This window comes from Panthera tigris, chromosome A1, assembly GCF_018350195.1.
Source record: "Panthera tigris isolate Pti1 chromosome A1, P.tigris_Pti1_mat1.1, whole genome shotgun sequence".
Taxonomy (NCBI): Eukaryota; Metazoa; Chordata; class Mammalia; order Carnivora; family Felidae; genus Panthera; species Panthera tigris.
This window is the reverse complement of record NC_056660.1, coordinates 138435583-138457146: the sequence shown is the minus strand read 5'-3', so window position 1 is coordinate 138457146 and position 21564 is coordinate 138435583. Positions and strand designations below refer to the sequence as shown.

The following is a 21564-nucleotide window of genomic DNA, read 5'->3' as shown; positions in this document are numbered from 1 at the left end:
ACATAATAAAGGCCATATATGGTAAGCCCACAGCTCACCTCAGACTCAATGATAAAAAGAGCAGCAATAAGACAAGGATGCTCACTCTCACCACTTTTATTCAACTTAGTATTAGAAGACCTAGTCAGAGCATTTAAGCAAGAAAAGAAAAAAAATAAAAGGCATCCAAATCAGAAAGGAAGAAGTAAAATGGTCACTATTTGCAGGTGACATATATAGAAAACCTTAAGATTCCGCAAAAAAAGTGTTAGAATTAATCAATGAATTCAGTAAACTTAAATAATAATCAAAATACCAAAAAAATCTGTTGTGTTTCTATATTACCAGAACTAGAAATTAAGAAAACAATCCTATTTACAATGGTATCAAAAAGAATAAAATACAAAGGAGATTTTTTTTAATTTTTTTAATGTTTATTTATTTTTCAGAGAGTGCGTGCATGCGCACACATGAGTGGGGGAGCGGCAAAGAGAGAGGGAGACACAGAATCTGAAGCAAGCTCCAGGCTGTGAGCTGTCAGCAGAGTCCGACATGGGGCCCGAACTCATGAACCATGAGATCGTGACCTGAGCTGAAGGAGGACTCTCAACTGAGCCACCCAGGCGCCCCTATAGGAGTAGGGGCAAGACCTCTACCCTGAAAACTCTAAGGCACAGATGAAAGAAACTGAAGACACAAATGAATGCTAAGATAGTCAATGCTCGTGGATTGGAAGAATACCATTAAAATATCCATACCACTCAAAGCAATGTACATATTCAATGCAATCCCTATCAAAATTCCAATAGCATTTTTCACACGAACACAACAAACAATCCTAAAATCTGTATGGCACCACAAAAGACCTCAAATCACCAAAGCAAGTTTGAGAAAGATGAATGAAGCTGGAGGTATCACACTCCCTGATTTTAAACTATATTACAAAGCTGCTGTCATCAAAATAGTATAGTACTGACATACAATCAGATATACTAATCAACATAATGAAACAGAAAACCCAGAAATAAACCCATACATATATGGTCGATTAATTTACCACAACAACAAAAAAACAAGGAAAAGACAGTCTCTTCAATAAATGTTGGGAAAACTGCAGCCACGTGAAAAAGAGTTAACACTGGACCACTATCATAAACTATACACAAAAATTAGCTCAAAATTGATTACAGACTTGAATGTAAGACCTTCTTCCTAGAAGAAAACACAGGGTGGTAAGGTCCTTGACCTAGGTCTTGGCAATGACTTTTTGTACTTGACACCAAAAGCAAAGGCAACAAAAGCAAAAATAGATAAATGGGACATTTACTAAAAGACTTCCACAAATGACTTGAAACAAAATGAGAAGGCAACCTACTCTATGGCAGAAAATATTTGCAAACTGTACATCTGATAAGGGGTTAATATCCAAAATATAGGAAGAATTCACATAACTCCACAGCAAAAAATACTCTGATTTTAAAATGGGCAGTGGTCGCCTGGGTGGCTCCATTGGTTGAGCGTCCAACTTCAGCTCAGGTCATGATCTCACGGTCCATGAGTTCGAGCCCCGCATCAGGCTCTGTGCTGACAGCTCAGAGCCTGGAGCCTGCTTCACATTTTGTCTCCCTCTCTCTCTGCCCCTCCCCCGTTCATGCTCTGTCTCTCTCTGAATCAAAAATAAAAATAAACATTAAAAAAAAAATTTTTAAATGGGCAGTGGATCTGAAAAGACGTTTCTTTCAAAGACGACATACAGATGGTCAACAGGTACATGAAAAGGAGCTTGCTCAACATCAATAATCATCAGGGAAATGCAAATTAAAACCACAAGATACCATCTCAAACCTGAAAGAAAAGCTATTATCAAAAAGACAAAAAGTGTTGGTGAGGAAGCAGAGAAAAGGGAACCCCTGTGCACTAATGGTAGCAATGTAAGTTGGTGCAGCCACTGTGAAAAATGGTATGGAGGGCCCTCAAAAAATTAAAAATAGAGGGGCACCTGTGTGGCAGTCGGTTGAGCAACCAACTCTTGATTCCAGGTCAGGTCGCAATCACAGGGTATTGGGATCGAGCCCTGCATCAGGCTCTGTGCTGAGCCTGGAGCCTCTTAAGATTCTCTCGCATATTCTCTCATTCTCTCTCTTCCCCGCCCCTCGCTTGCTCTCTCTCAAATTTAAAAAGACAAAAATTAAAAATAGAATTACATATGATCCGGTAATTGCACTTCTGGGTATTTATCTGAAGAAAATGAAAAAATAACTTGAAAAGATGTGAGTGCTGCCATTTTGACAACATGGATGGACTGTGAGGACATTCTGCTAAATAAAGTCAAAGACATATACCATATGATCTCATTTATATGTGGAATCTCAAAAAAAAAAAAAGCTCATAGATACAAACAACAGATTGGTGGTTGCCAGAGGTGTGGAGTGGGAGTGGGCAAAATGAGTGAGGGGGTCAAAAGGTACAAACTTTCAGTTGTAAAATAAATAAATCCTGGGGATGTAATGAACAGTATACTGGCTTCATTTCATAGTACTGTGTTGCATATTTGAAAGTTGCTAAGACAGTACATCATTAAAGTTCTTCTCACAAGAAAAAAATGTTTTTAATTAATTTATTTATTTGGGGGGGGGGGCGGGGGGTGAGGGACAGAGAAAAGAGGCAGGGAGAGAATCCCAAGCAGGCTCTACCCTGTCAGCATAGAGCCTGATGCTGGGCTCAAACTCACAAATTGTGAGATCATGATCTGAGCCAAAATCAAGTCAGATGTTTAACCCAGACACCCCAAGGAAAAAAAAAATTGCAACTATGTATGGTGATGGATATTAGCTGGACTTATTGTGGTGAATGTTTTGCAGTATATACAAATACTGAATCATTATGTTGTGCACCTGGAACTAATAATGTCAATTATACCTCAAAAAAATAAAGACAGGAAATAGAAAAGAAAAAAAGAATTCAAAGTCATTTTTGTTGTATCTTCTCCCTCCCTCCAAATACAAGCCCCAGCTGGGAAGAGTAACTTTGGAATTTTCTGTTAAGTGCAATACACTCAATACATTTACTATTTAGAGCATTGCTTTGAGCATCTGACATTTAAGAGAAAAATCAGGTTTTTTCTTAATTTTTTTTTTTAATTTTTAACGTTTATTTTTGAGAGAGAGAGGGAGACACAGAATTGGAAGCAGGCTCCAGGCTCCAAGTTGTTAGCACAGAGCCTGACACAGGACTCTAACCCATGAACTGTGAGATCATGACCTGAGCCTACGTCAGACACTCAACCGGGCCCTCCAGGCACCCTGAGAGAACATCAGTTCTTGAACTGGAACCTAATCACTGAACATTCTCAGAAGTGCTTCATTTTGATGTGACTCATAGCAAGTAACAATAAGGCTTTGTTTTCCCTAACAAACTTCAGACAAAGGCAGACCAGACTAAAAAAGCTTAAAACCACATAACATTATATATAAATGATCTAGATGATAATGATTACAGTTACATTTGTAGTAAACACCTATAAATATTTTCATGTTCTATTTTGAAATAAGATTGAAATCATACTATTATTACATACAGCATCACAATGATTATTTTATTTCAGATAACATTCAACCTGAATCAAACCCAAGGCCACTTTTATTTTTAATTACTGTAAGTGTGGTTAGCTCACATTTAAAAAAAATTATTTTTAAAACCCTACTATTTGGAAGTCACTACAACAACATCTCAAATTAGAGGAGTAAGAGTAAAAGAAGCTTTTGCACAGTGCAAGTAAATGTTCCATTACCCTCACTTTGAAATTCCGACTCTGGCTGAAATTCAGAAAAAGCTTTTAAGGTTTCTCTCCACCCACTGCCTCCCACCTCTGTAGGTATGTGTATCTTTCACACTGTCCCTATCAACTTGGCCATGTTTCCTAACTCCACAGGGATTTAAAAGGGGGGGGGGGGTAGGGCTCTCTCCCTTCTCCCACCCCTGTGGTGTGTGTGGCTGAAGGCATCTCACCACGGCTTCTCACAAGACTTTCAAGATCAAGTGATTCCTGGCCAAGAAACGAAAACAGAACCACCCCCCATTCCCCAGTGAAAACTGGTAATAAGATCAGGAGCAACCCCAAGAAGAGACACTGGAGAAGAACCAAGCGGACTGTGTAAGGAACTGCACAGGAGACAGCACACATTTATGCTGTGTCGAGGTCACTAGCATCTCACTTTACCAAGCTGAAAGTATCCCCACTACTTGGACTGACAGGAGAATGTGTCTTATCAGGTAGAATCTTCTTCTCTTTGCTCTGGTGCTTCTGCATGAGTAGGTTCCCTAATAAATCTGAAACCTTTTGTTTGTAAATAAAGAATGTTTTTAAGTGGAGGGAGGGAGAGACTTGCTACCAAAGGCAGCAAGAAAGGAACAATGAAACAAAGTGAAACAAAATCCCCAACTCAGCAGGTTGAGCCACTTCTAGCTCTGTCAACATTACAGTCCCCAGAGCATGGAAGACTTCCACTCATGAATAATTATAATAACAGACATTTTTTAAAAGGTCAGGCGATCTTTCTTCTGTGCTCTAAGTGTTTGCGTTTGATGGAAATTATTTTGCAAACAACCGACGAACCATCTGTAAAGGGTCTAAGGAAGCAAAATTTTGCTGTGCCCGATCTCCCAAAGCACCAAATGGAAATGTTTCTTCGACTAGGAAATAACTTACCTCGTAATACTCCCCAAACTCTGTTGGCCTTGAGGAAAGCCACTGGTTCTTTCACAAGTAAAGCATCTGCAGTGGGGGGGAAAAAGTTTCTCTCTGTTAATCCCTCAGTGACACACAGTGAATTTCCTAAACATGTAATTAATATTTCTGGACCATTCTTTTCTCCCTAGCTCCAGGCCTGTTTCTCCAACTGCCTCCGTACATTCTTCAGAGATATCCTGCGGATTCCTTGAACTCTGCATGCCCAAAGCTGAGCTCCCCCACTCTTTCCTGCTCCGTGCTGCCCCTGCCTGTCCCTAGTGCCTTCATCTCCGTGAGGCACCACAGTGCCCTCCTACCAAGGTGAACTTTTCGAGTCAGAAATCTGGGTGACATCTCCACAATTCCTTCTTTTCCCCTCCAGGAGAGTTATTCTCTCCACTGCCCCTCAACAGACTAGGTTCCTCATTCAGCTATGACTTTAAATCAAAAGTGCAAAACATTCCTCAGTTCCTTAGTTCCTTGTGAAAGCCTCAAGTATCACTCCAATCTTCCACTCCACCAAAGGCCAGAGACTTACCTCCACTCTTTCTCTTCTCCTTCTGTGCTTCCCTACTTGCCTTGCACCCACCTTCCCAGCTATTAGCCTAAATATGCCTTAAGGTTCACTTCCTAAGTCACTTGAGCTAAATTCAGCTTTGTCCCAATCAACAAAATGTTCACACCCAGGTAGGGCAGGTTCCAGTTGGATGCTTCTGGACAAAGGGGGGGGGGGGGGTGCTAATCTCTCAATCTTTTAAATCCCACTCTGTGTAAGGCTGTCCCAATAGTCATTTGAGACTTTTGGAGAGGTTTGGAGTCAAACACAGATAAAGTAAAGCACCAGACAGTACAGAGAGACTGAAAGCTGAAGGGTGTGGAAAGATGGGGACTCTGCCACAGTAAAGACACTCGAGGGCTGCAGGTTAATGACTTAGTATCATATCTGGCCTGCATCATCACCCTCCACCACCACCACCCACACTGTCCTACAGGAGCAGGCCACAGGTAAGGAAAAGAGCGGTCAACAGCCAATAATCAGGTGACTCTCTCAGGTGACAGTCTTGTGACAAGGCAGCTGTTTCCATCAGAAGACAGCAGTGCTGAGTTAGCTAAAGGCCGGGCTAAGAGAGGGATTGCTATTTTGAGTACAATGTAATCATGTTTCCTCTCCACCTCTATCAAGTTCTTAGCCACCAGACTCATGGGATGCTGTTTAAAAACATTTTTTTGCTGCAACATCGTTTTGAGATCTCCCAGAAATAGTTGTAACACAAAGAATCACCTAAACACATTAACATGTTGCATGTACTTGATGCTTATTATTTTCCAATAGCTGAGGATGCAACAAGGGTTCTGATTCAACTCAACGCAAAACCCACAACGAGAAAGCAGTTAAAACGAGATTTTGTTTTCTTAGAAGCTGGAGAATTTTAATTTTTATTTCAAAACCAAATTATGAGTGTTCACAGTGATTACCTCCCTGATGTGGGATGGGACCTTTGACTTTTCAGTTATCCCCTTCTGTGCTTGCTTTCTGCACCGTAATTACTTTGTTTTCAAGAGTGTGCATACAAATAACATCAATATGCTATTGTTTAAAAATAAAATAGGTAAGGCTAAAATCGCCTTTGAGATGCCCACTCAAGTCCCTCTACTTTCCTCAGAAGAAATACGCATCACACCTTTTCCTGGGTATTGACACACACACACACACACACACACACACGTGTTAACAAATGTAGCATGGCTTCATATGTGCGTTCCTGTGTGTGTGCTGAAATACAAACAGTATCCTGCATTAGTATACAACGTCCTTTGTTCAACCCAGCAGTTCATCTTGGCAGGCTCTCCAAGTCTGTTCTTTCACTCTGCCTCTTTATTCTTCACTGCTGTGTTCTTTAGTGTGGACTGACAAGGCATATTTAGTCATTCTTGCGGGGACGAACATGTACTTTTGTTTATAACTCTTCACCGGTACACACAAGCTGCGTCGAACATCCCTGTTATATGTAATTAATGCTCTACAGGAGAAACTAGGTCATTCCTGGTTCACAGGGAATACACATTTCTAATACATAATGCTGCAACACTTGTCACTCCCTCCACCATTTTCCCACACTCTGCAGCAGCTGGTGTCATTTCCATCTGTGTTAACTTTCTCAGCATCTTCATCAACTCGTTTAAAACTTAAAACTAGTTTATCCTTCGACCAGAAAAACACAATCAGCTTGGCCCAAGGAGCTTCTCTTTCAGAATAAAGGTTTGCAAAGCTGAATGGATAACAAGCTCTAACTCTCCCGTCTCAAAACACTGTATTTTCTGGAATTTACAGTATGTCATTACTGTTGCTAACAGACCGCAAAGACTCCTTGGCAAGTCAATGACCCTTTCTATCTCAATTCAGATTGTAAAACATAATTCATGAAGGGTCTGAGTGCGGTCAACTGAAATCACATATCTGATGTTGCCCAAGAATCTTGTTTCTCTTCTAAGAACAGCTACAGAATTGAGAAATTAACTTATTTTTCCGAGGTGTATTATTAAGAAATGTGATCTATACTAAGAGGATGAAGAGACATACTGAACTGTCTGTAACGCAGTCTGAGGACAAAGGAGTCACTCTTTTCTCTGAGATCTGGGGTATCCCTTCTATCCTTACACCCAGCTCACCAGTCTGCTCTCTCTGCACTTTATCACCTACAACCTCACACTGCTCCCGTTGGTTCCTTGGTGTATATTCCATGTTTTCCCCAGTCAGTAGCCCCTACAGAAACTTTTTAGGCAACAAAAATATCTTACAGCTAAGTTTTGTTTATATCCTGAAATGAAAGAGCTCCAGCCCCACCCCCAGTTCTGTATCATTTTTGTGTCAAATAAGATTACAAACAGAGATCATGGAGGTACACACAGATTTATCTTCAAAATAAAAGCGAAGAAACTGCCTGATGTCCAAAAATGAGTTATTAGCCAAGTAAGTTACTGCACTAAAAATGATGTCATAGAAAAATATTTCATTACATGTTCGTTTTGCTAGACAAAAAAAAAAAAAAAAAAAAAAAAAAGCCAAATACAAAAACCCCACTTTCACATAATTGTTTCTCATACGTTTATACTGCTATCAACGTGTAATATTTCAATGTATCACTCTACAAAAAAACCACATCTGAAATAACGGTGGTCAAGTGAGTGCTGGGGTTATGAATGATGTATTTTCTCCTCTTCACTTCCTGTGCTTAAAGATGTTCTACAATGACTGTGCATGACTTTAATGTTAAGTTGAAAAATAAAAATCATAAACTCACTGGCCAAGAACTCACAACAGTTCATGGCATGGAAGCTGTTTCTGGCACTTAAGTTCCCAACGAGCAGCACAGGACACGACACGCTCACGTCAGCGTAGGTACTCACAGGACTCGTCTGAAGTGATGTTGGGGAAAAGATCACACTCCGAGTCCAGGACAACTGTGACGAGAAGTTGCTGTAACTCTATCGCACCATTAGGTTTAGCAGGGCGACGCTGCCTCTTGTCGAAACCAAAAATGTATTCATGATATCTGTGTGAGAAATAAATTCAAATAAAGTTTTAAAGCACCGCAGCCAAATTTTACATACATATGTGGCAGTGGACATCCCAGTGGGGCTCCTCCAATCCCGGCCACCCCGTACCGGTCCAATTAGAGGCTCTCACCCCAAGCTGCACATCAGAACTTCCAGGGGAGCTTTTTGAAAATACTGAGGTCCAGACCTCCGGAATCAGAATCTCTGAGGGTGGGATATAGGCACGGGAATTTGAGAAGGTACACCCACACTTCCAAGTGCCTCATATGAAGAGACTGTTAAGAACCAGTAATCAAACCAATAATGGGAATCCCATCACTCTTGGGTAGGAAAGCCAATTGCACCCAGTGATGAAGGTGGTGCATTAGGGGTAATGGTGGCAGAAAGTTGCCTACACTAAGTGAGCCACAAAAGCCACATTTCTCTGTATGTGACACCTGGACCGGCTGTAGGGCTCGAATTGGCAGAGCCAATCTAAAGATGGCAGAGATGGAAAGAACACGGATTCCCTAATGATACTGTTGAGCCACTTAGTCAAGTAGCTGTGGAATCCTGTTTTGGACTTCCTAAAATGTGAGATAATAGGTTTTCTTATTGCTTAAGCTTGACTAAAACAGAGTTCCTGTTACCTTCCAAAAAAAAAAAAAAAAAAAAACCTAGCTAATACAGAACCCCCCCCCCCCCCCAAAGAAGGTCACTAGCCTACAGAATTCTCACCAGGGTCTTGAAAATTTACCTTCTGCCGGTACCCAAATACCAGAGAAAGGGGATATTAAAACAGCATTTATTTTTTTATTTTTTTTTTTAACGTTTATTTATTTTTGGGACAGAGAGAGACAGAGCATGAACGGGGGAGGGGCAGAGAGAGAGGGAGACACAGAATCGTAAGCAGGCTCCAGGCTCTGAGCCATCAGCACAGAGCCCGACGCGGGGCTCGAACTCGCGGACCGCGAGATCGTGACCTGAGCCGAAGTTGGACGCTCAACCAACTGAGCCACCCAGGCGCCCCTAAAACAGCATTTAAAGGTGCTAAAGACCTGACAGGCTTCAAAGCAATCATTTAAATAACATTTTATAGATTTTGATAAGCCAGAGGCTGTGTATGCTACTTAAGTGTAAGAACACCTTGTGTTTTTCCAGAAAAGTAAGGAGAGGTAGGAAAGTTCCAATGAGTCTGGAAGTGTATGGAAGTTAACCAGTGACAGAACAGAATGGACGATGATGCTGGGGGCCCTTTCCAAGGGAAAACCTTGACAGAATCAGAAGGAAATTAAGAGGGGCACCTGGGTGGCTCAATCGGTTAAGTGTCTGACTTCGGCTCAGGTCATGATCCCATAGCTCATGGGTTCAAGCCCCCACGTTGGACTGTGTGCTGACAGCTCAGAGCCTGGAGCCTGTTTCAGATTCTGTGTCTCCCTCTCTCTCTGCCCCTCCCCTGTTCATGCTCTGTCTCTGTCTCAAAAATAAACAAACATTAAAAAAAAATTTAAAAAAAAGGAAATTAAGATCGCTGAACTGTAGAGTTAGAAATGGTTAAGATGTGGGGTGCCTGGGTGGCTCAGCAGGGTAAGCGTCCAACTCTTGGTTTCTGCTCAGGTCATGATCTCACAGTTCTTCAATTCGAGCCCTGCGTGGGGCTCAGCACTGACAGTGCAGAGCCTGCTTGGGATTCTCCCTGTCCCTCTCTCTCTCTCTCTCTGCCCCTTCCCCTGCTCTCGTGTGTGCTTGTCTGCTCTCTTAAATGAACTTAAAAAAAATTTAAAAAGAAATGGTTAAGATGGCAAATTCTATCTTATATGTATTTTATCACAGTTAAATAAATTTTTTAAAAAAGGCAATTAAAATTGCCAGCAGCTCTGAATTTTGAGCTAGGTGCTGGCTTGGCCCAAATAAGGAGAACTTTGGTCCTAGATATTAAAACTAACAGAAAACTCAAAGGGTTCTAAACCAATGGTGTCCAAGGTATTTGGGTTAATTTTCCCTTTCAGGAACTGAGGGAATGCAGCTATTCATTCATGTAAAAAAAATGAGTGACTCAGGGCACCTGGGCGGCTCAGTCAATTGAGCGTCCGACTTCGGCTCAGGTCATGATCTCACAGTTTGTGAGTTCGAGCCCCATATCAGACTCTGTACTGATCGCTCAGAGCCTGGAGCCCGCTTCGGATTCTGTGTCTGCCTCTCCCCCGCTTGCGCTCAGTCTCTCTCTCTCAAAAATGAACATGAAAAAAAATTCTTTTTAATTAAAAAATGAGTAACTAGCATGCAACAGACCTTGTTCTACAAGTTGAGGAAGCTGCCATGCACCAGACCCAACTCTCTCCTTGCAAAAAACACAGTTCAAAAGCAGGGTTTGTGATAGAAGTTGGGCCCCCCAAAGACAGGAGCCTCTGGCTCCGAACTGCCTAGGGTGTAGACCGTGTGTCCACCTAGAGCCTTTGGAACATCTCCATCATCTCTACATTCTTCCACCCACACTGCGCTTATACTCTGAAATAGACAAGTGACCTTCCTGAATTCCTAGAATGCTCCCCTGAATGCTTTCAAGTCTTAGCCATAAGGGCTAATGTTTTATATCCTGCTTCCTAACTAACAGCGTAGGGTATAATTAACAGCTGCTTCACACACCAGCCATGGTTAGTTAGGCCAACTCCAGATAATCACCTGCACTGCCTCGAAATGCCAAGCCTTGTTTTCAAACCATCTCACCACTGACTCAAGCCCTTGTTATCCAACCACTGTCAACTTGACTTCCTTGCTCTCTTGCCATAATCCTCGTCATTTCAAGCCTATCACCCAGTCCTCGTTTTACTAACAGTATGGCACAGAAGGAAAATACAATTTTAGACACTGAGTCCCAAAGCAAACATGGTAAGCGTGTTTGTTTTTTTAAAATATTTCCTAGCCAGCACCAAATTACATTCCTTCCCTGAACTCCAGGCCTTCAGGAGACTCCAGCCTACACAGGTCTCACGGTGAGGGGACACCAAAGAAAGGCTGCTGAAACACCTCCCCAAGTGCAATCAGCCTTCGTGTGGTGTGGCCAGCAAAGCCAGGCTGTCGGCTGCCTCCTCATCCCCTGATTCACCCCGTCTGTAGCCAAAGAGGTGGCAGACGTGGAAATGTGGTAAGCTCCAGAACAGGAAGCGGGGAGAGCCAGCACATGACGTGCTGGGAAAAGACAAGCAGAGACTGCGATGAACCTATTACATCGAAGTAATTAGATGAAAGCATGGAACATTTCCTAAGAAACAGACTTGGGGAGTTTTGGGCAATGCTCCAACCTGAGGACTTTCTGCCTTCTGAACTGTTACCTGATTGGGCCAGTGGGGTGGGGATACTGCAGACGGCAACCAACTTGGGAGTTCTGGTGTCAAGCATTAAGCACTCATTTTCCTCCTAGAATTCTCTTCACGTAAGAAGCTGCCACTCTCCAGCCCCTCCATCCGCCCAACTCTCCCCTCCAAGCCGAAGCTGGGCACAGATTCTGAGCAGCCTACTCCTTCCCCCTCAGTATCCCGCACGCAAACCAGGGTTCCAGAATGCCCGGGAAGTCCCTTAGCAGGCAGGAGGAGGAGGGGAAGAGCTTGGGTTTCAGCGGCTGTCTGAGCCGGCTCTCCCACTTTCTGGACCTGTCCCTTTGGCGAGGTCACGGGCCAGCTCGGCACTGGTTCCTTATCTGCTGAACGGGGAAAAACGCACGCGTAGGGTCGCGAGGGTGACAAGAGGCGCGCAGGGCTCCCCTCCCCTCGCCCCCCGCGCCGGCCCAGCGCCCCAGGGGGTTGGCCCCGCCTCCGCCCCGCAGCGCGCAGGGAGCGCTCACCGCCGAAAAGCTTCTTGCAGGAGGGAGCAGGTGGGGCCGGCGGTGGACGAGGGGCCGTAGCCGATGGAGAAGTTGTCGCGGGAGAGGTGCAGCAGGCGCGGAGACGTCTTCACCGAGAGCGGCATAGGCCACAGGGCCGGCTCCGGCGCGGCGGAGGAGCGCGGGGCCAGCGCCGCCAGCAGCGCCAGCAGCGCCGCCAGCCCCAACCCGCGGTGCCGCATGGCCGGTCGGCCCAGGTCTACGGGAGCTTCAGCCCGCGCACCTGACCTCCGCCGGGACCCCGAGGAGGAAGCGCCGAGCGCGGGGGCGGCGGAGTCAGCTGACGGCGCGCCCCGCCCAGGCCCGCCTCCCGGCCTGTGGGACCGCCCCGCCGCCCTCCGCGCCCCGCCCCGCCCGACCCGACCCGACCCGACCGGAGGGGAGGCCCGGGGAAACGCGGCGCGGGGCTGGGCCGGCGGGGGCTCCTGCGGCGGGGGCTCCTGCGGCTTGCGCCCCAGCCCAGACCGCCCCTGACCGCAGTTCAGCTTGAACCGTAGCCTCCCGTCGGAACCCCCGGGGGCAGACTTGTCAGCAGGTGGGGGGTTCAAAATTAGGCAAAAGGTTTCCTCAGTGGATCTTGGCGGAGGACTTCGCGAGGCTTCACGGGGACGCCGTGGGCCCAGTTAATTAGGCAGATGATACAAACAGGCAGTGTATTATAATGAGCGATTCATATTGCCACACTGCCATTTTCGAAGAAATTATAAGCGTGACAGTTACAAAATAGAACAAAAATGTGTCAAATATTTTATTCAACTATTAAATAAGTCAGGTTCAAAAGATTATTGAATAAAACAATGTTAGAATAAGATTGCTAAATAGGAAATTGGGTAGCATGCTACGGTGACTCAGCCCTAAGTATCTGACAGCCTGGAAACTCCCATCCCCATTCAAGAAAAAAAAGTAATTCCGTTTATAGAGAATTCCTGAGAGCAGCCTCAATGTTTATTGTGGCAGGCCTCTCTGCATCTTTGGAGATAAAACAGCAGATCTAGAAGCAAGCAGAAACAATGTCATTAGGTCCAGTGTGGCAAGGGCTCAAATGTCATCTCTCTCCCTCTTTCCTTCCCCTTTCCCCTCTCCCCTGCTTATATTCCTCTATTTTTCAACTCATTTTTTCTCCATATTGGCTTCATTGTCAGACCGGCTGTTCATGATAGCCCTCTTCTTGGGTGGCAAGGACAACCCCTCAGGGAAGCTTATGCCCCTTACTCATCCCTGTCAGTCCTGAAAAAGGATCCCAATTGACAAGTTTGATAGCACACCTAAGGCAAAGGAGTTAAGTTATATGACCCAACATGGGATGGAGGGTGCTGATGTTCCCCAAAGAAGAGGTTATTGAAGAGAAAACTACGGGGGCATGTGGGTGGCTGAGTTGGTTGGGTGTCCAACTCTTGATTTCTGCTCAGGTTCATGAGTTCAAGCCCCCCACCTGGCTCTTCGCTGACTCTACGGAGCCTGCTTGGGATTCTCTCTCCCTCTCTCTCAAAAAATAAATTAAAACAAAAACAAACAAACTGCAGTCCCAAAATGGCATCACTTAGGTTAAAGCCCCAAGTCAGTAAACCAAAACTTAATACCTAACCTAAATACAATTTCAACTCCCCAGGAATGTAACCTTTAACCAATCAACATGGAATTTTATGGTCAATACTAGGAAATTTACTGGTAGACCCCATATACTCTCCTAAGGAGCACAACCTTGCCTAAACAGAGTATTCCTTGCTAACAAATTCTTTTCTTCTTTTTAATGCCCTCTCTTGCTTTAATTTTTGTTTATTTATTTTGAGAGAGAGAACAAGCTGGGTAAGGGCAGAGACAGAGAGGGGAGAGAGAGGGAGAGAATCTCAGCACAGAGCCCAGTGCGGGCTCGAACCCACGAACCATTAAGATCATGATCTGAGCCGAAACCAAGAGTCAGACTCTTAACCAACTAAGCCACCCAGGTGCGCCACCCTCCCCCTGCCTCTTGCCTTAAAGAACGTTTCTCTTATTTAGCTCAGTGGAGCTCCCCACTACTTTGCTACATGGGAATGCTGCCCAATTCATGAATCACTTAATAAAGACAATTAGATCTTAAAATTTACTCTGTTGAGTTTTGTTTTTTAACAAAGTGATCTGTTACCTGAAGAAAGAGAAAAGGATACTAGGCAAGCCCAAACCACATATGTACTATAGTAAGAATTCTGAAAATTTTGGCGAAGACCTACCTATAAGAAAAGACTTCAAAGAGGATTTGTGGGGCATGCTTAAAATATAGTTATTCCATTACAGGAAGCACCAGTGCCACCTTATTAGTCCCTCTTCTTATAATTTATACAAACTTAATTTGCAATATTCATCTTCACTGCCACTTCTTACCGTTAATTGAAGGCTAACAGCATAATTTCTCCAAGGTTCAATCTCCAATTCATATTGTTGCAATTGCCATTTCTTCAATGGCAACTTCGCCTTGTGTATTAGCTATCTATTGCTGTGCAACAAATTACTGCAAAACATAGCTTAAAACAACAAATAATACATGATAAGATAACAGATACCTCACAATTTCTGTGGATCAGGAATTCAGGAATCTTCGCTGGGTGAGGCTGGCTGAGTCTCTCATGAGGTTGTGATCATCTGAAGCCATTTTTCTAAAAGCTTGGCTAATGCTGGAGGCTAAGTGATTCTAAGCTAGCCGACATGGCTATTGGCAAGAGACAGGAGTTACTTACTGGCTGTTGGCTGAAGTCCTCAGTTACTTGTCACGTGAGTCCATAAGGTTTATTGTGCATATTTACAACATGGCCGCTGGCTTCCCCAAGGCCAAGTGAACCGAGCGAGAACAAGAACAATAAGGTTTTCATATAATAAAAAATAAAAAATAAAAAAATAAAATAAAATAAAAAGAACAATAAGGAAGCCACAACACCTTTCTTTGGCTTCCTCTTGTCAGGATGCTTCCACCATATTCAATCCCTTAGAAGTCAGTTAGTAACCACAGCCATGTTCAAGGGGAGAGAAATTAGGCTACACTTTTTCTTTTTTTTTTTTTTAATTTTTTTTTTAAACGTTTATTTATTTTCGAGACAGAGAGAGACAGAGTATGAACGGGGGAGGGGCAGAGAGAGAGGGAAACACAGAATCTGAAACAGGCTCCAGGCTCTGAGCTGTCAGCACAGACCCCGACACGGGGCTCACGCGGGGCTCGAGCTCACAGACCGTGAGATCGTGACCTGAGCCGAAGTCGGACACTTAACCGACTGAGCCACCCAGGCGCCCCAAGGCTACACTTTTTCAAGGGAGGAGTCTGCCCTCTGACCACAAATTGTTTATATTCCTCCCACATACAAAACGTATCCCCTTCCTCCAAAGAACCCCCAAAGTCTCATCCTTTTAGAACATTTCCATGAAATTCAGAATGTTGGCATCTAAATTAGTACTAAGCATGGATGAGGCTCCTAAATGTATTCGTAAATATCCTCAAGTACAGTTTCTGTGAATCTATAGACAAGAGAGTCTCTTAATCTAGAGACAAGTTATCTGTACCCCCACACATGTAAAATACGATGGTGGGACAGACTTAGAATAACCAACAGAGACGGTTCTGTTCAAAAGAGGGAAAATGAGAAGCACTGAGGGGTTTATAGCAATTCCCAAAGCCCGCCAAGCAAATTGATAAGGAGTCAAAGATTCAAAGTAATTCTCTATGACTCTTGACTCCAGTGTCTGGCTTTGGGTTCTGCCTTGAGTCATTTTTCCTTGTTCTTGGAAAGTAGTATGTGGTTGCACCTGAGTAGATTTCTTGTAGAAATTTGCAGGTCCAAAGACGTCATTTCATCTGTCACTTTTCCAACTGTTTCTCAGTTCAAACTGGTAGCATTTCTGCTGATACATTTCTGTTAAAAATTGTTAACTCTGGGGCGCCTGGGTGGCTCAGTCGGTTGAGCGTCCGACTTCGGGTCAGGTCATGATCTCGCGGTTTGTGCGTTCGAGCCTTATGTTGGGCTCTGTGCTGACAGCTGAGAGCCTGGAGCCTGCTTCAGATTCTGTGTCTCATTCTCTCTCTCTAACCCTTCCCTGCTCATGCTCTGTCTCTGTCTGTCTCTCTCTCAAAATTAAATAAACATTAAAAAAATTTTTTTAATTGTTGATTCTCTGTGAATCTCACTGAGGTTCATGCCATTAGACAAAAGCTATATGCACCAAATCTTCAATATGTGCCTTTCGCTACTGTGGGCAGCTGCTGGGAACAGGATTCTTAGAAACCGTATTGTTTGAGAGGATCTGTCCGACAAAGTGTTAAAATATTTAAATGACCTTCTGTCTCATTGTCAGATACTCTGAGACACCACAATAGATCTTTCTGAGGTCTTAAGGGATTTTATATTCACAACCTAGATTTCATGTTTATTTTTTTAAGTCTATTTACTTATTTATTATTTTTTTAAATATGAAATTTACTGTCAAATTGGTTTCCCTACAACACCCAGCGCTCATCCCAACAGGTGCCCTCCTCAGTGCCCATCACCCACTTTCCCCTCCCTCCCACCCCCCCATCAACCCTCAGTTTATTTTCAGTTTTTAAGTCTCTTAAGATTTGCCTTATTTTTTTATTTTTTTTAATGTTTATTTATTTTTGAGAGAGAGAGACGTACACAGACCGTGAGCAGGGGAGGGGTAGAGAGAGTGGGAGACACAGCATCTGAAGCAGGTTCCAGGCTCTGAGCTGTCAGCACAAAGCCTGATGTGGCGCTCGAACTCACGTGCCACGAGATCATGACATGAGCCGAAGGTGGACGCTTAACCGACTGAGCCACCCAGGTGCCCCAGTCTATTTATTTATTTTGAGAGAAAGCACGTGAGAACACAAGTGGGGAGGGGCAGAGAGAGGTACAGAGAAAATCCCAAGCAGGCTCTGCACTGGCAGTGCAGAGCCCAACCCAGGGCTCGAACACACGGACTGTGATATCATGACCTGAGCCAAAATCAAGAGTCAGACGTTAACCGACTGAGCCACCAGGGCGCCCCTGGTTTCGTGTTTAGACCATGTTTTCCCGAGAGAACCTGGGATCCATCTCTGCCTGAAAGCCAAGTCTTCATTTTCCCTGGCTGCCTTGCCTAGAAAATGTGGTTTAAAATTGTTTAAAAAAAACCCAATTAAGCCTTGACTGCTTTATGTTTCCACAGTCCTTCCTTCCTTTACCTTGCTCCTCTCATACTTTAGTATAGTGGAAAGATACACCTGGACGGCACCTTGAATATTCTAGCTGGAAATCTCCTTAGTTAGACCCCATATTCATTAGCAGGCGCATCTTCCACTCTCTGCATCATGGAAGGCCATCGTGATCTTTCTGCCAGTGTCACAAGGATCACATTTCCTCCAGTTTCCAGTAAGGTTTTCCTTGCTCTCCCGTAAGTGAGCCTCCTCTGGTCTATGTCCTTCCACTAACGGTCTTTTCCAGGCCCATCATGCTTTCACAAACCCTGTCTCCAAAATCACTCCAGCTTCTGTCCACTGCCTGAGTCCAAAGTCACTCCCACATTTTAGGTGTTCGTCATGGCCACGCCTTACTTCCAGGGATCAAAATGATTTTTTTTTTAATCTACTGTCATGTGAGAAATTAACAACACCTTAAAAGATGCATACAAATAAAATTTTGATAGATGGTGCCAAATTTCTCTCCAAAACAGGTGACAGTGTAGGAGAGTGTTCATATCACAATACTATTAATCGTTTTCAATTTTATCAATGGTTTTAGTCTGTAGTTCCTTTATTACTTGCGAGGTTGAAAAAAAACATGGCCATTTTGCATATTCTTGTAGTAAGAGCTGTTTCATATCCTTAGGGTTGTTTTCTTTCTTTAGTGATTTGTATGCGTGGTTGTTAAATTATAGATAATAATCTCTCCTGTATATTGCACACATCTTTTCCCATCCCTCCATTGTCTTTTATCTCGTGTGGTATTTCGTCTTAAATTGGTTTTACCTTTTTTTGTTTTGTTTTGTTTAATTTGTCAGTTTTCATTTTACAGCTTCAAAACTTGATTAGAATTCAAAGATGATAAAAATTCTCCTATTTTCTTCTAATGCTTTTATAGTTTTGTTTTTAAGGAGGTTACTACACTCCAGCTGATGTTTATCTTTGTGCATAGTAAGGCTGTAGCTTTTTTTCCACCCAAATGGATAGTCAATTGTCAAAAGGCCATTTATTGAACAGGCCATTCTTTCTTCACGGATTTAAGATACATCCTGTAATTTTAAAACAATTTGCACCAAGATGTGTTCATTCTGTTTGGGGGTCTCTGTTCTGTGGGCCTACGTATCTTTCCCTGTGCCAAGTGCTATGCTATTTAAATCATTGTATTATGCTATTATGCATGTATTATGTATTATGCTAAAGTATTATGCTATTTAAATCATTGTAGTTTTGAGTGCCTGGGTGGCTCGGTCGGTTAAGTGTCCGACTTCGGCTCAGGTCATGATCTCACAGTTCATGAGTTTGAGCCCCACATCAGGCTCTGTGCTGACAGCTCAGAGCCTGGAGCCTGCTTTGGATTCTGTCTCCCTCTCTGCCCCTCCCCGACTCGTGCTCTGTCTCTCTCTCAAAAATAAATAAACCTTAAAAAAAAAGTTTAAATCGCTGTAATTTTGAATTATGCTTTGATATCTTGAAGGGCATACGTATACATTGTTCTTATTTCTAAGACTTCTGGGTATTTCTAATCATATTTCCTTCCACATAAACTTAAAGGCTTGATTGCCAAGGTTCAGGAAAGTTGTTGAATATAATTGGAATGGCACTGATTCTGTAGGTCAGTTGGGAGAGAACTGACATCACTGAGTCTTCCAGCTTGGAAATAATTTCTCTTAATTTTTGAAGTTGTTTTATGCTTGTCTCCAGAGTCTCATAGACTACTTTTCATGGACTTTCTTATTTCTTAGGCATGTTCCTAGGCCTTTCATTCTTTCATTGCTTATGTTAATAGAATCCCTCTCCCTCTCCACCCCTGTAATTTCTCCCCAGAAATGACAAAAGAATGAGGTAGATTGGCCTGGAAAGATCTTTCCACTGGCTGTTCATCCCACCAGCCTCACCCCTACCTCAACCGAGTGGAAACAGCTGCCAAAATCTTCTTTGTAAAATGTAAATGAAGTCATGTCACTTCCTTCCTCACGACACTTCAGTGGCTTGTTTCCCACTGCCCCTAGAAGAAAATACAAGTTCCTTAACACGATGCACACGATGGCACAGAATCTGTCACCACCCAGGTCTCTGACCACATCACTTCCTCCTTGGTATGGCCCTGTCCCGGGCACCCTGACCTTCAGTTACTTCAATCACTGAGCTTTGGCCTCCCTCCCAGCCCGACCTAAGATGTTAGCAAAATGGGGAAGAGAAAGAGAATTGGTACAGCCTCTTGTTGTCCCGTGCTGAGCACATTTTCATCTATCAACTGACAGAGAGACTCTCTTTGAACTTTGGTCAGGCCTTTTCTAGCCCCCTTCTTGCCTAGCAGAGCCCACTTCTAGCAAGAATCTTGGTAAGTCCATTCATCAAGAATCCCCCCGCACTTGACATCTCATCACCCGGGCCTCCTTCGACAAGAACCCTGCTAGGTTGGTTTAGCAAGAATCTCTACTACTCCTGATGTTTCCTCTTAGTAATTTTCCATCCAGTGATGCCCCCACCCCAATTTTGCTTGTTGGCTATAAACCCATAAACCCATAGCTGTCTTTGTTGTATTCAGAGTTGATCCCAATCTCTCTTGGTAGTTTTGACACCTATCGCAATCGTCTTGAATAAAGTCTTCCTTACCATTTTAGCAAGTGTCATAATAATTCTTTCTTTAAAACAACTTATTTAGGGGCGCCTGGGTGGCTTGGTCGGTTAGGCGTCCGACTTCAGCACAGGTCATGATCTCGCGGTCCGTGAGTTTGAGCCCCGCGTCGGGCTCTGTGCTGACAGCTCAGAGCCTGGAGCCTGTTTCAGATTCTGTGGCTCCCTCTCTCTGACCCTCCCCCGTTCATGCTCTCTCTCTCTCTCTGTCTCAAAAATAAATAAATGTTAAAAAAAAAAAAATAAAACAACTTATTTAGATGATATTTGTGGATCAATTAGCCATGGGGAGTGAGGGGGGAAGAGGCATTCAGGAAATTTATAGTTCTAACTGAGGCTTGTGGGCGGACAATTTATTAGTCATTCAAGGTTTAGTTGTAGGGCACAGAATCCACTCCAGCTAGCTTTAGCAGAAATCAATTAACTTCAGGGTATCAGAGTACAGGATATTAACCGCAGGTACAGAGGCTCATAGAATCTTGTGAGAGCTGAATAACTTGACTCTTGGCCGAATTTCCTCCAGCAACTGCTCCTTTGTGACTAGAGAGCCAAATGCCTGATGGAGAAGACTTTACTACAGCTGTAATTCTAGAAGCCCTCCAGTTCAGCTCCAATCTTTACCAGTAAAAGGGATACCTCATGCACTGTCTCTGTCTCCACTTTAAAAAAAAATTTTTTTTTTAAACATTTATTTATTTTTGAGTGACAGAGAGAGAGAGAGAGAGAGAGAGCAAATGGGAGAGGGGCAGAAAGAGAGGGATCATACAGAATCCAAAGCAGGCTCCAGGCTCAGAGCTGTCAGCACAGAGCTTGACACGGGGCTCAAACCCACCAACTAGGAGACTGACCTGAGCCAAAGTCGGAGACTTCACTGACTGAGCCACCCAGGCCCCCCTGTCTTCACTTAACTCACTTCTGAGTTCAGCTCTCAAGGTACCACAGTGAATGGGCAGACACTAAAGAACATGGAATCCCAGAGCAAGGATAGTTTCTAGGCTGTGTAATACAGGTGTCCCCACTTTTTGAAAGTTCACATTTCGGACAACTTGCTGTTATGAGAGACCTACATTAGGACCTATTGTCACTAACAGAAAGAAATTCAAAGAGGATTTTCTCTTTTATGAAAAAAGGCGAAAAGCAAAAACAGCATTCGGCGTTTGTTTTGCAGCGAGCGTTTCATGGAGGCTGCGCTCACCCCCAGCAGTAGCGAGAATGGCGCCACCAAGCTCCTTCCCAGGGAACTCACTCAGCATCTCAGCATCAAGCCCACATAGGGTTGACGTGTCTGTGAGGTCCGTGTTTTTTTCTCGAAAGGTATCAGAAAAGCCAAGAGACGGGGTTTTTTTTTTGGGTCTGGGAATGCCCCCCAATTTTTCCATGTAAGTTAATGCTAATTGCTTCTTCACTTTACGCCATTTGGACTTATGAAAGTTTTCATAGGAATGCTCTACTTTCAGAGAGCAAGAAAAACCTCTGTAGGATGACATACTAGAAGGAGGTTGAAATGGATGGGTGCTGAGTGAGCAAATTTAGCGCCCTCAGAAAGGTGATACAATTAGTTGAGGACAGACAGCCCAGGACCTGGGCGGACAGGTGGGCAAAGCAGCCTAACTCCTGAAA

At 43.7% G+C, this 21564-nt stretch overlaps 1 protein-coding gene across 1 annotated transcript in view; it reads right to left on the bottom strand.

Moving 5' to 3' along the window:
* The window catches only part of HEXB (hexosaminidase subunit beta), a 74143-nt gene that overhangs the window by 18894 nt on the left and 33685 nt on the right, over positions 1-21564 (bottom strand). Inside the window, exons 3-5 of the mRNA XM_007079842.2 lie at positions 12087-12723; positions 8117-8262; positions 4688-4753 (exon numbers count right to left, since the gene is read on the bottom strand). Coding sequence (XP_007079904.2) covers positions 4688-4753; positions 8117-8262; positions 12087-12723 — 849 coding nt within the window. The remainder of the gene's footprint in view (positions 1-4687; positions 4754-8116; positions 8263-12086; positions 12724-21564) is intronic.